Genomic DNA, 22292 nt, shown 5'->3' with positions numbered 1-22292 from the left:
CTTCGGTGATTCATAATGGAAATATTAAATGCGTATGCGAGTGAAGTAAATAGTCACTCAGATTGACGTGTCACATGCAGAATAAGTGGCATATTATCGAATTAATATATACATAAAATAAAATAATATAATATAAAAGTCGTAAACTATACACAAAAGAAGAGCAGGAAAAGAGCAAATAGGAAAAAACAGTCTCATCATTTTCATACTTGTTTTGTTTGTATTTAGGTAATTTTGATCACTTGTTGAACTCAGATATAACACTGATTAGTTTTATTTGAGACGATATTACATTTTGTATCACTTGAGAAATCTTTGAAGTAGCTAAACAAAGAGTGTGTTTTAGTCTAAATGTCATTTTATTTTAATATAGAATGACAAGTATCGAACCAATCCAAAGATAGTACGGATTTTGAGATCCGTTTCATCCTTTTTGAGATCATACTATTTTGTAATTTTAATACACTCATATCGCTATTAATTAGAGGCCTGTGTAGCTCAGTGGAAGTGGCGCTTGCGTCCTCTGAGTTTGGTTCCTCGAAGTTAGACATAAGTTAGTCTGGTCACCGACTGGAGGAACTTTTTCTAAGCCTATCTTCGACCGATTCCCGAGTTAGCCGATCTCTGGCACGGGCAAGCGGGTTTTTTTTATTCCGGATTTCTCTCTTGGGTTTTTCATCCCGTAAATTCAAGAAAATCAAACGTCGAACCCACATTATTTCAGAGAGTAACATATCCTGTTAGGTACCAAGAGAGGACAGCACTTGTTTGCCAGTCTCTTCATCAGTGGCCGCCTATCATTATGATAGGCGGCCACTGATGGTCATGATAGTCATGGGCCAGCAATCTCTGATCGGCTACTGATGGAGATTAAACTGTCCACTCAGTTTCCAAAACCTAGATAAGGTTTAAAGGCCTCGCCTACTCCCTATAAGGGAATAAAAGGCATTAGGTGATTTATTATATCGCTATTAATTCGTTTATTTCGAAGGTGATGCTATAAGTTCGTTTGGGTTGACATACATCAATTCATGAATCAGAATAGAAAGAAACGTAATAGCAGGTTGGATTCCTCGCAGAAATAAACATTTATCGTTTATTTCTAGATGTAACGGCGTTCTTTAATTCTTATACCGTTAAAATTAATGACACGCCATTTTTTTGAATTAATGATGGCGTCTTTTCTTTAAGGCCACTCTTATCATACAATGCAGTCATAGTACAAAAATAGACACGGATCTCGGCCAAGGTATTTTTCGCAATGTTTTTCAATAATGTTTTATGATAATTACTTTCAATCTCGTGCAGCTATGCGTAATGGATATGATATCCTAATAAGTACGTACGATATACAGTATATACTCCAACAATAATAGAAATTTATAATTTTAAATGCCTGAAGTATATCTGCATATATTTCAGGATTTATTTTGTATGAAGGGAAGATATATTGTATTAATAAAATTGTGAAATGCATAATTTTGGAAGTTCTCCTTTTTGTTTTTGTTGCAAATAATTGACACATTTTCCGAAGTCGTTATCTTCCAGAATTATAGAAATGTGACCACAGTTCTTCCTTATAACTTCCTTCTTCTTTCACTACGCGTTATTCCCGCTTCCTATGCAGGGTACGCGTGTTACTTAGATGCGACTACTTGTTAGTACCACTTCCAACCGACCTGTCGCCTAGTCTGCCGATGGGGAGGGGGGGGGCGATAACAGGTCTTCTTTATAACAAACAAGAATTTAAATCCTCTCGCTTTGAAGCTAGCACCGGTTCTGAAACTGATTTATTAGAGTAAACAGAATTTTTTTTGGTTTAAAATTACATTCATAACATTGCAAATTAAGAGAGAAAGATTTTAATATGAATTCTAATCAACTAAAACTGTTCTAATAAACTATAGCTGATTGTTATAAACCCTTTGACTTCCAAGTACTACACCGTTGTAGGATAACTCGCCGTACAGGCCTACTTAAGGATGAAATTTGACACCGAACAAAACACAGGTGCAATCACGCTAAACAAGAAAAGACTTTAAAACCGCAATGAAAGATAATATAAGATCGAAGTATAAGATGTGTAACATCAATTGATAGCGAATGTTTCCGCAGTTCCAAATACAAGCTTGTATTTGAACTATTTTAAGGATATTTTATTCTGAACTTTAAAACATTGAACTAGGAAGTAAGTGTCCACAGGAGTTGCACTCATAAAACTGAGAGAGAGTTTGAATATGAATTTACACTTCCAAGGCGACTTATTTATTTCTTTAATAAAATCTTCGTTATGCAATACACATTGGTTAGTAGCAATAGGACCATATCTAAAGACGTGAATGAGATACGAGTAAAAATGCGATTATAATCACAATATTCCCACAAAGCTTTGGTGAATGACTAACCAACATATCCTTTACCCTCTCCCAAGATCCATTGTTCGGCAGAGGCTCTATGTCCAGTAAATGACAGATGAGGTTATAATGATCTACGTTCTCCAACGGAGGTGAAACATATCCTTTCTTGAGACCTAAGAGAGAAATAAAATATAAGATGAAATGATTAAGAAATGCGAAAAAAACGTGTTCGATATTTTTGTAAGTCAAAAATTATAATGCCCTCCCTCGATGAGTCCTTGGACTCCCTGGAGGTGTCAAATAATAATAATAAGAAGAATTACTTGTTTGATTAACACTTTAGATGATAAACTGAAGTGTTAATCAAACAAGTAATTAACTGGAAGCCATAAATAAAAAAAAAGAGGCATTTATTTCCGATGAAATGAATCTTTCTTTTAATTCAATATTCCCGTATGCATTATTATTATTTTCTTTTAATTTTTTAATAAATAAATGGCAAAACCGTTTCAGGTTATTCTGTTATTCTAATTCTCCGTTAAGTCGCTATGTCAGAGTGCTCACACCCTCAGCGATCTTACAAATCAAATCTACTGTTGTTCCGCTTTTCGGCTAGCATTAATCTTTTATTGCTGTATGATTCTCACGTACTACTCACTCGTCTCAACACAATGCACGCCTGCCTTCCACCGATCCGTATAATAATAATTTGTATGATTATTTCAATCACTGTCTATCAGTAATAGACTCTACATAATTAAACTACATAAAAGCAGGTACGTTGGTGTAATGGTATTCAATAATATATCACTACGAATCAATTCAAAACTGTCCAACATTCACTCTAATTCAGGTTCATATTTATTTATTTTATATTACACACTAATTTTAATGCAGCTGTCTGTAACAATTTCATAGTAATATATTAGTTTTCATTAACAATATCATCATCAGCCATTATCGATCCACTGCTGGATGAAGGCCTTTCCAAGATTACTCCGACACTCTCTGTCCGTGGCTCTCCTTTTCCATGTCACTCCTGCAAATCTGATGATATCATCAATCCACCGTGATTTAGGTCGGCGTCGTGGTCGTTTTTCCTCTCGTGGAATCCAGTCCAGTCTTCTTTTGTCCATCGCTGATCTTGTCTTCAGGCAATATGCCCAGCCCATTGCCACTGCAGATGTTTCACTCTTCCTATGATGTCAGATACTTTGGTTTGATTTCTTATCCACGTATTCCTTTTGTGATCCAATCTTGTGATACCAAGCATACTTCTTTCCATACTAAATTGTGTTGTTCTTAATTTTTGAATTTCCTTTGCATTCAGTGTCCATGTTTCATAGCCATGTGTCAGTATAGGAAGAATACCCTGGTTAAAAACCTTTCTCTTCAGGCATAATGATAGTTGGCTTTTGAATATTCAATGTAATTTTCCAAATGCTTTCCACCCAAGCATCGCACGCCTTTTCATTTCATCCATTATATTTTGTTCCATTGATATCTGTTGTCCTAAGTATATGTAATGATCTACTTACTTAATTTCCTCATTATTGATTTTTATTATTTCTGGTTGGACATCGCTATTGAACATAACTTGGGTCTTCTTTAGGTCTGCTGTTCTGCTAGCAATTTGGAGCTCATGGATACAAGTCTGTAATTCACGTGCAGTTGAAGTAAAGATAACTGTCATCTGCAAAGCGTAAATGACTTAAATATCTTCCATTTATCTTCAGACCTTTCCCTTCCCAATCAAGAAGTATGAATATTTCTTCTAGGCACGCTGTGAATAATTTTGGAGATATTGTGTCACCCTGTTTTATACCTTTCTGTATTCCTACAGTAGAGATGTTTCCATTGAAATGAATTGCTGCTGTGACATTGGTGTATGCTGATTTGATGGTTCTGATGTAGGGCTCCTCCACTTGTTGGTTTTGTAATGCTTTAAGTATTGCACAAGTTTCAAGTGAATCAAAGGCTTTCTCATAGTCAATAAAACCAAGACATAGTGGTAATTGATATTCATTACACCGTTCAATAATCTGCTGTACAACTTGAATATGGTCCATTGTACTAAAGCCCCTTCGAAAGCCTGCGTGTTCTTTTGGTTGTGATAGGTCCAGAGTCGCACAAAGTCTATTAGCTAAGACTTTTGTAAACACTTTGTAGACCACTGATAGTAGATTGATAGATCGGTAGTTCGTCAAGTCTTCTATCTCACTTTTTTATGTATCAGAATTAGGGTAGCCTTCTTCCATGTTGTTGGTAGATCATTTTTCTTCAGGCATAAAGTAAATAGTTTTGCTAAGAGTTCGTAGATTATTTCTCCGCCTGTTTTTAGAAGTTCAGCTATAACTCCATCCTCACCTGCAGCTTTCCCATTTTGGAAGCTTTGGATGCTCTGCATAACTTCTTCTGGTAGAATCTGTGGTACTTCAGCTGTGTTGTAGTTGTCTTCTTCTTCATTTAATTCATCATCCTGGTACAATATTGAGTAGAATTCTTCAATTTTTTTTGCTATACCATATCTATCTCTGGTGATGGTCCCGTCTTGTAGTTTGACTGCAACCATCTGTTTGCTGTTTGGCTTTTTTGAGACTGTGGTTGTTTTCAATTGTTTGTTGTAAGAATTTACAATTGAATTTTCTTATTTCTTCTGGGACACGTTTTCTGATTGTTTTGCACAATTCCTTGTATTCAATTTTATTCTGTAGGTTAACTGATTGTTTCATTTCTCTTCGTTTCTTTATAAGCTGTTTTGTTTCTTCAGAGATGTTGTATTGTTTTTGTTCTGTGGTATCAGCTATTTCAAGTGAGCATTGTAAAATATTTTGGATAATAATGTCATTACTTTCTGATAGATTAGCATAGTTATCTATAATAAGATGTTTAAATCTATTGTTTAGTTCGTGTTGGAATATATCTTTTTTTAATGTTGAGTTTGTGTACATCTATGTTTTGCTTTGATTTCCGAAACATTTTCTTCTTTCTTTTTGGCAGTTTATTTGAAAAAAAAAATATATACTGTATATATATATTGCTGATTGTATACCTAGGGTCCGAATAGTAAAACAAATAGGGGTTAAATGGATGAATAACACCATTAAGCTTGAGCTGCAAAAAAAGAAACAACTGTGGAGGGAATTTAAAGAAAGGGGTGACCTGCAGGCACACGAACGGTATAAAGTGCAGGCCAGAAGGGTAACGAGTGTGGTAAAAAAAGCAAAAGCGGATTATCAGAGGAAACTAGCTTTGCAAGCAAAAGAGAATCCGAAACAGTTCTTTCAATATGCTGCAAGCAAGAAAAAAACTGTACACGACAAAATGATTTTAAGGAATGACGATGGTAAGGAGGTCACTAAATCAGTCGATATAGTGGAGTTACTGAGCGCGCACTTTGCAAAAGCATATCATCCAGGTGGTGACATTGAAAAAGTGAAGGAACCATTAGTTTATACGGGAATAGTGATGAATGAAGTGGAGGTGACTAGTTTATTACAGAACCTTAATGTGAACACATCTGTGGGATTGGATGGTATACCGGCACGGGTCTTGCGTGAAGCGGCTAAAGAATTATCAGTGCCCTTGACCATGTTGTTTAATCTGAGTCTCAGGTCTGGTTTAGTCCCGAAGGTGTGGAAAGAGGGGAAAATAGTTTCACTGCATAAAGGAGGATCCAAGACTACGGTTGCAAATTACCGACCGATCAGCATATCAGGAGTCGTTGTCAAGGTCTTAGAGAAAGTAGTCAAGGGAAAAATACAGGAATGGATTGATGAAAACGAGATACTGTACAGCGGACAGCATGGCTTTGTGAAGGGTAGATCATGCTTCAGTAACTTGCTCAAGTTTTATAACAAGGTGACGGCTGAACTGGATAAGGGAAATGGATTTACAGTGATACTGCTGGACCTGGCAAAGGCGCTTTGTGAAGGGTAGATCATGCTTCAGTAACTTGCTCAAGTTTTATAACAAGGTGACGGCTGAACTGGATAAGGGAAATGGATTTACAGTGATACTGCTGGACCTGGCAAAGGCGTTTGACAGGATACCACATGGAATACCAATCCGTAAACTACAACATATGGGAATGGATATAGGGTTGGTGAGATGGATAGGTGGTTGGTTGATGGAGAGATATCAAAGAGTAGTTTATTCAGGAGTAGAGTCCAAAAGACGGCCTGTGACTAGTGGTGTGCCGCAGGGTTCTGTTCTTGGACCACTGCTGTTTAATCTGTTCATTAACGATATAGGGAAGGATCTAAGTGGAACAATTCATTTGTTCCCTGATGATGCAAAGTTGGGTAGGGCAATAGTGAATGCAGAAGATGTCAAAATCTTGCAGGATGACTTAGATAGATTGGAGTTTTGGGCTAAGGAGAATGGATGTCAATTTAATGTGACAAAATGTAAGGTTATGCATTTTGGGATGAAAAGATTAGCAGCAGTATACCACATTGGTGGAACTGTACTCCAAGAGATTGATGAGGCCAGGGACTTGGGAGTGTTGGTGGATAAGGAGATGAAGTTTAGGGGGGCACACTGCAAAAGTAGCTAAATCAGCTCATCAACTCACTTGGTTGTTGAAAAATACCTTGCCGAGTAGAGACAAGCAAGTTATTGTACCTCTGTACCGAGCCTTGATAAGACCTCATCTCGACTACTGTGCCCAGATTTGGTCACCTCGGTTCCTTCTTGATGGGGAGGAGGTGGAGAGGATCCAGAGGCGAGTGACTAAGATGATAACAGGTCTATGGAATGAACCATATGAGAACAGGTTGAAGATTTGTGGGTTGCAGAAACTAGTTGATAGGCGGAGGAGGGGAGATATGATTGAGACATTCAAATTGCTAAAGGGATTCTATAGGATTAATTCAGAGGATATTATTGAGATCAGGACTGGTGGTGGGAGAACTAGGGGACACCTATGGAAGCTGGGCAAGAGTGTGGTTAGCAGGGGTGTTAGAGCTAGGTTCTTTACTTTTAGAGTGGTAAATGAGTGGAATAAGCTGCCAGAGTCTGTTGTGGGTGCTATGACGGTGAACGAATTCAAGACAAGGTATGATAGATACTCTGAGAATGTAATCGCATAGTTGTGTGGACATGATGTTTAGGGCCTCCCTCGAGGAGTCTAGGGACTTCTGGAGTCGCCTGAAATAATAATAATAATAATAATAATTTTTTTTTTCGTATGTTCTATACTGTTACCTTCAGAGGGCGCCATGTGTCAAAATCAACCGTAAACAAATACGCGAATGCATTTTTAAAAGAGTTTCTTGCTATCATTTGCAGTAAAAATAAAGAGAAAAATAGCTGCTATTATTCAAAGTGATTATGTTCAGAAATAGCTAATAAACTCAATAAAAAAAAAAAAAGATAAATTCCTTCTAATTGCAATTCCTAAAATTAGAACTTGCTGTGATGACAATGCATTAGTTGGGGAAAAACCTGGCAGATTTCAAACAAAAAAAAAGCATAAACGCGTAGTTAACGTGACAACAGACCGTTGGTTGCAAGCAAATTTATACTTTTTTTTTTAGTATTTAGTATCTCGCGTGCGGATTGGATAGCACGGACACGACTCATTTTCCCAGAAACAGAGTAAGCAAGAATATGGTAGCATGCGAATAAGATTCAATACCCTCTGCACACAGGACATTGACTACTATTGTGGACATGTGCGGATGCTGAAGGATATAATTTGATTCCTGCAATTATGAAAAGTGTGTGTGTGTGTGTGTGTGTGTGTGTACGTGCGTGCGTGCGTGTGTGTGTGTTTCTATTTTATGACACTGACTATATACATAAATATATACATATAAATATAAATATATAGATATAAATAGATCGATCGATCTTGGGATTCTGCTGTTACGACTGCATATTACCTGGACCTCGAGCAAAGAAGATCGTTCTCATATCCTTTGTTCTGTACGGATCCCAGCCATGCGTTCCGGGACCTAATCCCCTGTCTTCTGGAATACTTTTTCCTGGAATGCCAAGCTAAAAGAAAATAAATGAAGAAATTATGTATCTGTATAAATTAATTAAGACATTATCTTCTTTATGCTGTTTGTCAATAAGATGTATATTATAGGCTATTACTATTAACACTTAATAAATCTTTCACGTCTTGAAATTGTGATGTGCACAATATGCTATCTTCATTTTACAAATATATATATATATATATATATATATATATATATATATATATCCATATACCAAACGTCCATGAATTACCTTTAAGTTACCTGAACAATACTTTTATTCCTAATTTTTTATAAATTGTACCCAAACTGGTACGCTGTGTTGTGGAAAAGCAAGCCTTTTCTTAGAAGAAATGAATAGTAATCATAAAACTGTAGCTTTGTGTGATGAAGGACAAAATAAACTACGATATACTTTTAAAGATTTTCCCTGTCAAGGCAATGTTGTGAAACATCGGACCGGTTTATATTTTCTGAATGCATGTAATAACGAGGCAGTGAGACTGCTTCCATCGTTTTTCTATCACACTCAATCTTTTTTTGCCATCTAACAGTTCATTGACGGAAAAAATGGCATTGTTTGCATTTTTTAAAGTGGAAATTTTTATATCGGTTCTGCTATTTATTTGATAAAAAACAAATTTTCAAGTTTGCTTATAAAAATATTCTTCATATTGACAATCAAACAGTACTTTTATTCCAGGCGAAGCAACAAATTCTAATGTGTTGTAGATATTTCAATAACAACAAATCTGCTTATGGATGTAACTATAATCTAAGTTAAAACTGGTTTTTGGCTTTTCAAAATATTCTTGAAAATATTCTTTTTATTATTTTAAAATTACTGCCGATGCAACTAAGGCATGAGGCTATCTGTCGCAATCAAGTAACATACTTGGCTTTATAGAAAACTAAGTAATAGTATAATACAAGATATGACACTATGATACCTTGACGCAATACTATGCTGATACAAGACTCCAATTCGATTCTAAAGATCCCTCTCGTCACGACAAGAGGGATCTTTATAAGGACTTTTAACTAAAGGTGAATTAGCTGATCTAATAAGGAGGTAACAGAGGTTTCTTTCTAACGAAAACTTGAGGTTTTTTTTTCTTTTATTTATCCTGTATGCAGGCAAATCAGACAAGAGAACACACAAAATTTGCAAACAAAAATGCTATTGGTGGTGGGAAGAATGGAGTAGTGCGTTAATGGTAGTAGTGGTGTAGTTAGGAGAATAAATAAAAATATCTAAAACTCCTAAATTTTCATAATTTAAATTAGTCAAAAATTAAAATTTTTTTTAATCTATTTAAATGGATAAAGTCAATCCCCCCCCAAAAAGCCATTCCGGCATATAAAAAATTAAATAAATAAAATAACAGACTAATAGGAATAGTTATAACAATAACAACACCTACCCCTTCAATATAGTAGCCTTCATCGGCAATTAGCAACAGTGACAAAGTCTTAGGATTGTTCTTCACGTGGTAGAGTTCAGGAATGTCCTTTTTCATATACACTTGCAAGCCTGATAAATTAGCCGATACTAAATCATTGTACATCTATTAAAAGGGGAGGGGGGAAGAAGAAGATATGTTATGTCATAAATTTAAACTACAATAACAAATGCAGTGATGCGTATTATTTAGAATGAAAAAAAAGTCACAAAACATAAATTTACTTTTCATTTTCGCAATCGTTCTCTTAAAAGTGCATATGCCTATTAAGTTCACACACAGAATTATTCAAATTGTCATTTGCAATATTATGCATGCCGGTTTAAAAATCCTAAACTTGAAATGTAAATATTAAAAATCTTAACGAGAGCATGTCGCTAGTAAAAAGTTGAATGAATATACAGTCATCGTAACAATCAATAATTATAATTATTAATAATTATTATCATCATTATTATATTAGGTATTATGTATACGTGAGTAGGAGTAAATCTGAGCTATTAAAATAAGTTATTTACTTTCCTTAACGCGAAAGTATTTCCCATATGCGGTTTTCATGTAAAGAAGCCTTACCAATAGAATTTCACATGGAAACAAATTGCTTACGCTTTGTTTTCAAAACTACAAAAGCGCCCTCTGTAATTTGATGTAATTGCGAAAATAAAAGGAAATTCGCGTTTAAAATTTGAAAGCAATTGATGAATCAAGTTCAGAGGAATATACGAATAGTCATCATGTGACTATTCGTATATTCCTTTTTTATTTTAATTTCTTGTTGATACTCATCATTGTTTTTAACAGTACTTTAGTTCAATTAAAAATATATGAGTGGTGCGAAAACATGCAAAGTTACTTGAATAAGAGGACATTAATATTATTATTATTATTGAGAGTAAAAATCTAGTTCTGACACCTTTCTTAACTGGACATGAATTTCCACAGTATTTTTGGGTATGTGAAGTGCAGACTGTCTACCACTGTCTGCGCTCCACATACCGTCAATCTGTCCTCATAATCTAAATCCCATAATCGGGATATATAATCTTTGTAATTCTTCTTTTCACCTTTTCCATTTGTTTGTTCCTTTGGAACCCAAACCTGCCCACAGTAGTCCAGTCAAGATCGTATCGTGGGCTTGTGAAGACGCAAAATGACTTTCTTATTCTTATATGTCGACGTTTGCTTCAGAATTATCCTCTGAGATATATTTGCAATTTTTGTTATGTGACCTTTGAACTTCAAATTCTTAACCATAACGCCATTATCTCAGGCATCACCAGTTTCTTCTAGCATAATATAACATACTATTGGAAATCTCATCGAACCAAAGTTAATAATATTACACTTAATTAATTTTGAATTGATAGCCATTATTATTTGTTCACTATTCTGGCTTATTGAAATCATTCTGTAAGCGCTGTATATCATCCCTTATTGCCCTGCTTATCTTCGCATCATCAGCAATCTGTATATTAATGCCTGTTAGGCATTAATATACAGATTGAACAACAATGGCCCAAGGATTGAACCCTGGGGTACACTATTCGTCATCTTAAATGTGACTGATTCACCCCTCATATACCACTTTCCAATACCTGTCAGTTAACCACCCACTTATTCAACCTAGCAGTTTATATTCCAATCTCATAGTCTCCAATTTATGCAACAGCTTATTTACCTAGATTATTCACCTACCCCTCCCCTCAAATAGAGTATATTTTAAATTAATGAACAGAGAAATTAAACGAAAAGTATTGAAGAAGAGAAGATTATGAAGGAAACAAAGTTAGCAGAAGTGAACATGAAACCTATAACTTACAGGCAATAATCAAGGGCGCGCCAGTAGCCGGCGCCTGTGTGCAAAACTATAGTTGGCGCCCCTATCCTCCCCCCCCCTCCAATAAAAAAATCACTTTGAAAAAACATTTTTCTTAAGTATTTCCTTCTCTTTGGCGCCTTTACTATCCTGGCGCCTGTGTGGGTCGCACACATTGCACATATGGCCGGCGCGCCCCTGGCTATAATAGGGACAAGTATAGTAAGAAAGGAGAAGTTGGAATATGAGAGGAAACCAGCAAAACAGACTCGAAAAAGTCCCAGGAAGTTTTTCCGTTATGTGGCTAGCAAAAGAAAGAATGATTATGTAAGGATGACTCTGCTGGATGGAGTTGATTTAACCTTGGAAGCTAGGAAAAATGGGTTGGGATTATCGCTTCGTCGAATTTCTGTATAAAGGAGCCGTGTCTCTAAAGAGGAGGAGGAGGATGGAAAGTTTTCCCTTAGACCACTTCGTTTAATTTGTACGTTAATAATATCGCGAACAGTTGGTAAACGGATATTCAAACTGTTTTGACGCTGCAAAGTTGGGTAAGGATTATCCAGAACGACGATGTTGATGTATGGATGCACTTTAGAACTCGAAATATAACTCTATGTATCACATGAGTCGTGTTGTATTTCAAGAGAAGGAGAGATTTGAGATACTGGTGGATATAGAGCTGAGGTTCAAAGGATGTATTGCTCAAGTGAAATAAACTGCACAAAAATGCTACTATAGAAAAAAAGATTGAAAGTAGAGATAAGGGGGGTCATTGGACTGTAGAATAGACTACATCTGAACTACTGTACAGATTAAGTCGCCTGGATTTCTAAGAGAGTAGCTGGGAAATGTTCAGGTATAACAAAGGCTTGTAGAATACTGGTTATGATGACAGAATGTAAATGGCAGAGTTTCGTAAATAGGCGGAGGAAGGATGGTATAATTGAAATTATATAAATTGTTAAGAGGATCTTATTATTTAGATACCTGGGATAAGGGTTGAAGAAGGGAAAAGAATAGGAGACAGAGGTCATTCTTGGAAAATGTATAAAGATGTGGTGCATACGGGTGTGAAGCTTCTTTTTTTTTTTTTTTTTTGCTTGCACGGAGAGTGGTAGTTGCGTGGAATGCTTTGCCAGATGAAGTATTAAGGGCAAAAACATTGAATCGGTTTAAGGTGAGATATGAACTGTAGGAAGTGTAAATAATAATAAAGTCACTGTTGTAATTCAGATTGACAACATCTTAACATTTACACTTATCGGCATACACTCATTGTGAAGTAATTATAAAGCTTACAAATATCAATAGATTCATTTCGCTCCCTTAGGTTATTTTATACTTTTTGTTCTGTCATTTTGGGAGGCTTGGGATAATTTTAATATAAAACATAATCTTTTATTGATATCATATTGTAAATTCAGAAAGATCAGTCAAATTTTGTATTTGATTATTATTTCATAATTTACAAGATGATCTTCCGATAGGAATAATAAAATCAATGAAAACTTTCCAATTTAAATACAGTTATTTTTTAAATAATTCTTCTATTTTGTGATTTCGTTTGCTGCAGAAAGTGACGGATCAGGGGATCTTAAGGTGGTGATGGATAAAAAATTTGAAATTCAAGGAACATTTCAAAAAATAGTTGAGTGAAGTCATTGAATTCCTGCAGTGTTAAGAGGATATGATCAACAGAGGTAAAATGGTAGTGGCTGCATTGTATAAGGTTGATTCGATCCAGATCAAGTCCATTTCGTCCAAATCACATCTGGACGAAAATGATTTCAGGACTGTGGAACGTTAGTTATATTTCGCTTGTGTAAAGTAATTAGTGTAGACTCAACAGTGACTCTTTCCAACTTACCTTTTCGTCCTTTCCATCTTCAGTAAGAATCATGGATGAAGCTCCATAATAAATCATATACTTGACATCATGGATGTTGATGACGTTGCCGATTTCTATTGGTTCAGTGCCTTTGGTATCTGCCATACCGTGATCTGATACTATCACCAAATTAATCTAAATATAGGGAAAATCGTTATTATTCCTTAAAAAAAAAAAAAATAGATTAAGAAAATAATATTTTAAGTAATTGTTGTAAAAATAAAAAAATAATAATAAAAAAATAAATCTTCTGACACCTTCCATTAGCTATCTTGGATAGCGAATAGCATATCAGCGAATCATGACTTGCAAGCGAGAAATTACGACAAACAAGTGTTCTCATCTCGTTGCACTAACCCCTAACAGGTCTAGCATAACCTATTATGTTTGAAATAGTTCTACGGTCGATTTTTTTTTTTTTTCGGGTGCAGGATTAAAAATGAGTTTCTGGGATACTGACATATCTTAAATGGTTAAGATAAGTAAAGATATTTTACTTGCTTCGGCTTCCATTTCATCAACGAATCGAAGCCGTTGGAGTAAACTCAATGTCGCAGTGTCGCTCATTGTTCATCTTTAGCAAGAATATAATTCTCAGTACTATAATTAACACGGTTCGAAATAATACTTTCTGATTTCTAGACATATTCCTAATAGTGGCAGATAATAATGAGGAAATGCAAGAGGAGAGTAAACGTATGGAATTTAGAGTAAAAAAAAAACGAAACACTTATTAGGAGCACGAGCACCTGCCTAATATCGTGTAGGACATTTAGCTTTCATATCGTTGGATATAAGGGAATCGAAAGGATCCACAGGAAAACAAGTCCGTAGAGAAACATTTAGTGGAATTGTAGGAAAGCGAAAGGCGATCAACTGACTCTTTTGCTGGTCTTTCTAGGTCATCTCATAAATGTCCAGGAGGGTTTACATTAGACTAATAAGTCAGAGAAGTCATCGTCACATTTCTGGTTCAATGAGTAAACAAGTAGCATGGAGGCTCAGGAATGCAACAATGTTTATGTTGGATGTTATGGGTACCAATATGCACAAGATATCCTATCTTGTGCATACTGGAGTGTTTTCTGGGAAATCATAAGAACCATTATACTCAGGGGCGAATTCTCTATGCTTGCTGCGCAAGCTCATTACCTGAGAAAGAAGTACTATTTATTTGTTAATAAATGCATGCATTTATAAGCATTCCATTTAGGCTTTTATTTTTGTAGACAGAAGACGTCTTAAGCTTGCGCGGCAATAATTTAGCTTTGCGTTATGTATCGAAGGCCGATGCTTGCTGGTCTATTCAAAGCTACCTTAGCTTGTTCGGTTGTCGGAGCTTCCAGGTCCTCGAAGCAGCGCTGTGATTTCATGCGCGCACATAGCCATTTCCGCTCCCTTCACGTCGTCTTAAACACAGGCCATACGCAGTGAAAGTAGCTCTAGCCAGTGAGCTTCAGCCAGCCTTTACAACTGTGCGTGTTGCTTGGGAAAATTAAGTTACAACCAACTTTTTATGACGATGTTATTGACCAGTTCATAAAGAAGAACCGTAGGGTAGAATTTGTATTCAAGTAGCGAAATTGAAAAAGATAGAATATCGTTTGTAAAATAAATGTTGTATTTGTATGATTAAATGTACATAAATTTCTAAAACAGTATATAGTTTTAAATGGTCAGTAATTCATTATTCCGCTAATCAGACTTCAATCACACCTCTCACTCCCTGAATGATAACAAGAGCAAGCGTGAATTTCAAGACTAGCATTAGCCCCTGATTATACTATTTCTGCCCCATCAAACTTCTCCCTTAATCCTAGCCTCTTTTATCATATCGACTCTCTCTCTCTCTCTCTCTCTCTCTCTTTCTGTGTGTGTGTGTGGGTGGGTCTGTCTGCTTGTCCTTTTATATAGCCTAGAATTGAGATTTGCCTGCAAACAGCGAACTCCATAAATGACAAGGAAGTACCTGATTAGCTAGTCTCTCACTGTGTACTGAAAGGATCCAAGTAGCTGTCTCTTGTATTTGGTTTGCGAGGGAAAGAAACTTTGACAAAAGAAAACACAAACGAAGTAACAAAAAAGAGCAAAAAATATTTTAAAAACAAAGACCAATGGGAGTAGTTGATCATCGGACTGGTTCAAATATATTTTCATCCAACTAGCCACGTATGTTTGTTCTTTTACGCAAAGGCCATCTACGTGAGTGAGAAGGGATAATTTGCAGCTCAGTCACGGATTTCAACACTGTGACCTTGAGGGAGATGACAATGAATGAAAATGCTGTTACGCCTCACAAGGGAAATTTTTTTTGCCAAAGGCATCTAAACACGAGTGTATGTGTTCAATATCCTACGCACTATCATTTACAAGTAGGAGGAAATTCGTTGCGAAATATAAACAAAAGATGTATACTTTTTCAGATGTGATAAAGCAGGTTGATTATTCATGGTTTTATTTATTTATTTAATGTATGGAAGTTGTTATTTCACTCTTTACTGATCTCAAATTGTTTGACAGGAAAATTTACGTGTTTAATGATCGAGTGAATCGAGAAAAATATGAGAAGAATGTAAACGAAGACAAGGAAATAGTGCTTTGTTAAACGCTGATCATTAAGCGAAGGGTCTTATAAATATCCACGTAGTTGTGCAATCCCATTGCTACTAGTTCTCTATAAACAAAGCACAATGAGTTCGAGAATACCAGCTTCAGAAGTGCTTAAAAAATACACATTGTAAAAATGATTTCATAAATAAACATAATAAAATAAATATTGTTTCAACTTCCATTTCCATAGATCTTTTCAGATTTTACAACGAATAATTTCTTGAGCACATGCAGCCTTGTGGGAAAGCATAATGCTCTACTGCCAAAAGTATGATGGTAATGTTCGATATGTGGTGCAGTCAATTAGGGTTCTTTTCCCTGATCTTAGAAAATATTGGAAAAACTCATTCTTTACGATAGTAATACAAGGTTTAGGAGCCTCGAGATGGCGATAGTTGTCAGCTGTACTCTCGTCTCAGGAAAATTTTGAAGCGTGCAAGACAAACTTCTTATCTGAAAACTAGCACAAAATTAACAATATTTATTAATTATTATTATTATTATTATTATTATTATTATTATTATTATTATTATTATTATTATTATTTAAACGTACTTCATCCTCTGCGTTTCTTCGTTTTATTTCTTCTTGAAGTTCGTCTAAAATTCCGTCGATGTTACGGAAGGCTTCTTTTCGTTGTTCTGAGTCAGGACCATATCCATGACCTGAAAAAAAAAAATAATAATAAAAATAAAATAAAATAAAAATACGATCCACGAAAATATGAAAAGCAAACATTGCTATTGAAATATCTAAATGAAAATGCTGGATTTTTACTTCATAAATCCTAGCCTTAAATGTTTGTTCGTTGAGCATTTTAATAACTTTGATCTCCTCTATTGTCCGATATTATATATATATATATATATTTATTTATTTATGTCACATCACAGATTTGTTAAAATTGTTACTTCTGTTACAGTGACCAATGCATATATTTTGTTAATTTTTTTTTAATTTTTTTTTTTTTTTAACACAAGGGGCGCTTAGGACTGAGTAGTGTATTCAAAAAGAAAACAAAAAGAAAAAGGAATTTATACATATACTGAATGGATTTTTATCTGCATGATTATTTTTAAAACTGAAATGCTGTCCTTGAACTTGGCTATATTCAGGCAACTTCTTAGAAATGAAATATTTGTTCGGGTTCATTGCTATTCTATTATCCTCGAAAAAGGAATTCTTGTTTATAAAAGATTAAAATAACATTTGATATATCCAAATATATTTTGGGGGGGATTTCATCAGTCTTATGATATATATCAAGGAGTTCTAACTCCTACAAAAAGTAGACGCTTTCTTTAAAAGAATAAATTAAAATTACTTGTTCTGAACAGCGATATTCAGTCTGCTTTAACACACACAATGAAAAAAAAAAAAAAAAAAACCTGAGTAAACATGGCAATTTTGTGTTGCTTAAAAATGCTTACTCGAAAACAGAGTATGCATTTGTTTTGTATTTTTTTAATGGTTGGAAATATTTGTGTGTTTCCATGAGTCACTTTTTTTGGCCTAGATGTAACATGAAAAACCAAAAATTTATCGACTGACATGATTGGATCCTGGAAGGGAATCTATTGATTATCCTCATACGTATGGTTTGATGGAACCCACTGAAAGCTCGCTAGTGGATAATAAGAGGATGTTTATTTTGGAACGAAGTGCGTCACTATACGTGAACATGCTTACAATGAATTCGCGCTGGTGTGTGTGTGTGTGTGTGTGTGTGTGTGTGTGTGTGTGTGTGTGTGTGTGTGTGTGTGTGTGTGTGTGTGTGTGTGTGTGTGTGTGTGTGTGTGTGTGTGTGTGTGTGTGTGTGTGTGTGTGTGTGTGTGTGTGTTTATAACTTCAGAATACTTTGTTATGAGAAACTCTGAGGTGAAAACTAACAAACTAACCGCACATACCTCGAAATCGGTAGGACTATTTCTTTCCATCTCTCACGATATCTCGCCGACAGTGAGTGTATCCCCACGTTTTATTAGGTGGGAAGTGACGTTCCTAATAATTTCTAGCATGTCAATTCGTGTGGTTTAGGAATAACCTTTATATTACTTTTTTTTTAAAAAAAAAAGTTTCAGAATCGCTATTTTTTTTAATGCTTTGGATGGGCGCTGGAGTTTAAGATGAAGGCGAATAATAATGAGAAGGAACTGTTGACTTATTTTTGAACAGGTTGTAACCCTTTGGAAATACCGCACGAAGAGGGATGCTCCCGAAAATGGAAGAAATGTTCGACGGTAAATTAATTCAAAAATATAATAACGGAATAACCCACGTTGAATATTATTTAATAGTATAATTTTCGCCTGTATATCGCAGGCATCTTCAGTACATTTATAAAGCTAATTGAACAATAACTGACAATTCCATAGGGCGCCACCCAAGTAGCTAATGTAAGATAACTAAAAAGGTCAATAAATTTCCTAACTAAAAAAAAAAAAAAACGTATATATATATATATATATATATCATCGTCATCATCATCATCATGCATTTCAAGGATTTAGGCCTGTTCCGGAACCGTTTCTTAAACGTTGAATCGTTTAAGAGGACGTCCTGGTTTTCCTTTTCCTGATGGCTTGTACTTTAAGGCTTGTTTTGGTAATCTTTCTATTTTCATTCTTCTACTTATATATATATATATATATATATATATACAATAAAAAGTTAGGAAAGATTAGCTGATTTATAAAGTACTATCTCCCATAATATAGGGGATAGACGTAAACCATCCGATCTGTTTAAGTCAGGAGAGTGAAGTAAAGTTTCACATGTTTCTTTATAAAGCGTTCCATGAGGAACCGACTTTTGTGAAGGACTCTTGTCTTTTTCCAATGAACTCTATGTCTAGTGATGATGGCATGTTCTGCAAGTCCAGACTGTTCAGGTTCAAGGTTTTGAATATAAGACTGGTGTTCTTCTAGTCGAATAGAGACAGATCTTCCTGTTTGTCCGAAATAAAATAATCCACAAGAGCAAGGAATCTGGTAGACACCTGAATAACTAAGATGTGGAAGCTTGTCCTTTGGAGAAGTGAGAAAGGTGGAGACAAATTTCGAGACTTTACGGAGAGTCTACTTCCAAACAATGTGCTAGATACGGTAAAGTATTGGTAAAGGCTAAATGTTAATAACAGAATAATATTCCTAAAGCGTTGTAAGATGGCTCAGGTTATTCCTACCTGGCGTAAAATATAAGAAGTCTTTAGGTCCTTAAGAGCTCATCGTGTGTGTATTTAAATGTATGTATTTAAAAGCTAGTAGGTCTCTTTTAAATTATCAGCTGCACGAAGCTAAAAAATCTCTAGCCCTCTTAAATAGAGAAATTGTGGACATCAAGAACGCTCTAGAATCTGTTTTAACGGCTGAAACTTTTAACGCTTTTTTGCGCATATCTTCGAATTCTTACCTAAAGGTTTTTAACGATTCTCGTGATAAGTTAAAGCGCAAGTTTGAATCACTGGTGAGCCTCCCTAGATCCAGTACTAATGTTAGATACATATAAAGTAATTATCAATGTTTCTGCCCGTCCACTAACAGACAGTAAACGTTTTGTTTTATCAAAAGGACATGATTTCACCGTTGCGCTGAATAAGGTACCCCTGATGGATTTTTTTCACAACATAGCAGAGGTATTCGATCCTTATCCCAAAAAAACAGCCAACAGGTTACGTTTTGAATGTGCGAAAATTCTTTTTAATGCCTCCTCGTCCTAATCTTTCTTACTCTGAATTTAAAGCATTGAAATTACTGAAAAATAACAATAATTGAATTATTACGAAAGCTGACAAAGGGAAGTCTGTAGTGATTCAAGATAGGAAGGAATATGAGAGAAAAATGTCTCTATTACTCCGCGACTATTCAACTTATATGCCCCTTATATCGGATCCTACCGGGAGTCCACTGAAGAGATTTAATTCTCTTATAGATAATGTATCTACATAGGATGAAGATCAAAAGAAAAAACTTAAAACCTTCTTCGGTCGTTCCACCTAGATTGTATGGTCTTCCGAAAGTTCATAAACCAGGTATTCCGTTGAGGTCAGTGGTAGATTGTATAGGCTGTCCCACTCTTATAAAATTTCTAAATTTCTAAACTCACTTCTTCAACAAGAAGAACTGATACTTTATAAAGAATACAGCAATCCCCCGATTAATGCGTCATTTTTTTTTTCGATACCCAAATTCGATTAGTGCGCCTATGTACATCTTAAATATAAATGTTACAAATTTTAAAAATTTTCGATCTATACATTTTTTTTTTATGGCTAACTATTTAAAAAATCACTTACCAGATGAAATAATTTAGTTACCGATTTAAAACATTTTACAGAGTTATTTTTTGGCATGTTACACTATTTCCATGTACGCTATGTTCCATGTTCCAAATTTACCGCCAAATTTGATGTCGTCTGCTTTACATAGCATTTTGCTGATCATATCTCGTGCAATTGTTTTCCGTACTTTTTTATTTTAAATTATTTTCCTAACCTTTAATCATGAGTAAAAGAATTAGTGAGCAAAAAATAGAAGCGTGAAAATGATTCGAAAAGTAATCTGAGTGAAAGAAAAACTTGAAATAATAAAGAAAAACGAACAAGGCGAGTCCAGAGCAAAGATAGGACAAGAACACAAAAATGGGTGAATCAACTGCTGAATACAAAGAGAAAGGTAAGGCTGCTTCAAGCTCATCATGCATGCACAGAAAAATCAACGTATTATAATGATTGAATTAGAGAGACTTCTTTTTACATGGATCGAAGATTGTAACCAAAAACAGATCCCGCTACACACTGCCCTTATTAAATGCAAAGTCTCTTTGTAACCCGGAAAGAAAGGGCTATCAGTGATGGAAAAGAAGAATTGCACGTTAGTGCTGGATGATTTGAGTTTTTCAAAAAGAGAAATAGCCTATATAATGATCTAATCACAGGCGAAGCTGCAAGTGCAGATAAGGATATATATACAGAGATTTTGAAGAAAATTGTGTAAGAAGGGGACTATTATGACCAACAAATATTTAATGTCGATGAAACCGGCTTTTTTTTTTTTTTTTTTTTTTTTTTTTTTTTTTTTTTTTTGGAAGCGAAAGCCTTCCAAGACTTTTCTAGCCAAATCAGAGAAATCTCAGCCTGGTTATAAAGTCGCAAAGTCGAATGAAATTACTGCTAGCAATCTACGAGCCGTTTGGAAGAACATTCTTCCACATTGTGCAAATGCTTTTAGAGCCTTTTCAAATGAATCTAATTTAATTAAATATCATTCTAATAAATTGGGTAATTCCGACCTTCTAAATTTAGATGCAGAGCAGGAAGATCCTGAAGAATATGAAGAAAATTTGAATCACTGACAAGCCCAAAGAGGTTTCACAGAAACAATCTGAAAATAGTTTTCGTAATCGAAGTTTTTAAGCAGCAAAGCTTAGAGACTGACCCTGGTGAAGAGAAAACCAGTAAAATTTGCAGAAGAGGCAATAGGGCCATACCGTCAGTTGTATGAAAAAAAAAAAAAAAAGAAAGAAATAGAATGTCCGCCAAACTACGTTATCTCAATTCTTTGTTAAGAAGCAGAATAATAAATTTATATTCTGAATATGTTTTATTGTCTTTCAGCTTCATGGTTTTCCTTTAACTAGGCCCTGAGACATACCTTAATTCTTTTATAAAAAAAATTAAGGGTCAAAAAAGAAATCTGAGGATCATACGTTTTCCAATATTTTTTTTTTATTTACAAATGTTCCTTTATCTGAAAGCATTGAATTACTGCAACAAGAATTTCCTTCAGACATTGTAAAAATATTTGATTTTGTAATACATTCTGGTTATTTTTCCTTAAAAACAAGTTGTATCAACAAATTGAAGGAACAGCAATGGGCAGTCCTCTTTCTCCTGCTATCATATATATATATATATATAAGTAGAAGAATGAAAATAGAAAGATTACCAAAACAAGCCTTAAAGTACAAGCCATCAGGAAAAGGAAAACCAGGACGTCCTCTTAAACGATTCAACGTTTAAAAAATGGTCCCGGAACAGGTCACGCTAGGCCTAAATCCTTGAAATGCACGATGATGATGATGATGACAATATATATATATATATATATATATATATATATATATATATATATATATATATATATATATATATATATATATATATA

General features: G+C 34.9%; 1 protein-coding gene across 2 annotated transcripts in view; it reads right to left on the bottom strand.

Moving 5' to 3' along the window:
- Positions 1–2256: 2256 nt before the first annotated feature.
- Positions 2257–22292, bottom strand: part of LOC150093156 (glycerophosphocholine cholinephosphodiesterase ENPP6-like) — a 45613-nt gene continuing 25577 nt past the window's right edge. For both annotated transcript variants that reach the window (XM_090413747.1, XM_090413748.1), the window contains exons 3-7: positions 16684–16793; positions 13497–13652; positions 9772–9915; positions 8246–8360; positions 2257–2530 (exon numbers count right to left, since the gene is read on the bottom strand). In XM_090413747.1, coding sequence (XP_090269873.1) covers positions 2328–2530; positions 8246–8360; positions 9772–9915; positions 13497–13652; positions 16684–16793 — 728 coding nt within the window. In that variant the 3' untranslated portion in view covers positions 2257–2327. The remainder of the gene's footprint in view (positions 2531–8245; positions 8361–9771; positions 9916–13496; positions 13653–16683; positions 16794–22292) is intronic.

This window comes from Typopeltis vanoorti, chromosome 24, assembly GCF_054136105.1.
Source record: "Typopeltis vanoorti isolate ZY-2024b chromosome 24, IOZ_Tvanoo_1.0, whole genome shotgun sequence".
Taxonomy (NCBI): domain Eukaryota; kingdom Metazoa; phylum Arthropoda; class Arachnida; order Uropygi; family Thelyphonidae; genus Typopeltis; species Typopeltis vanoorti.
Note: the sequence above shows the minus strand (reverse complement) of the source record. Positions and strands in the feature narration are given on the sequence as shown.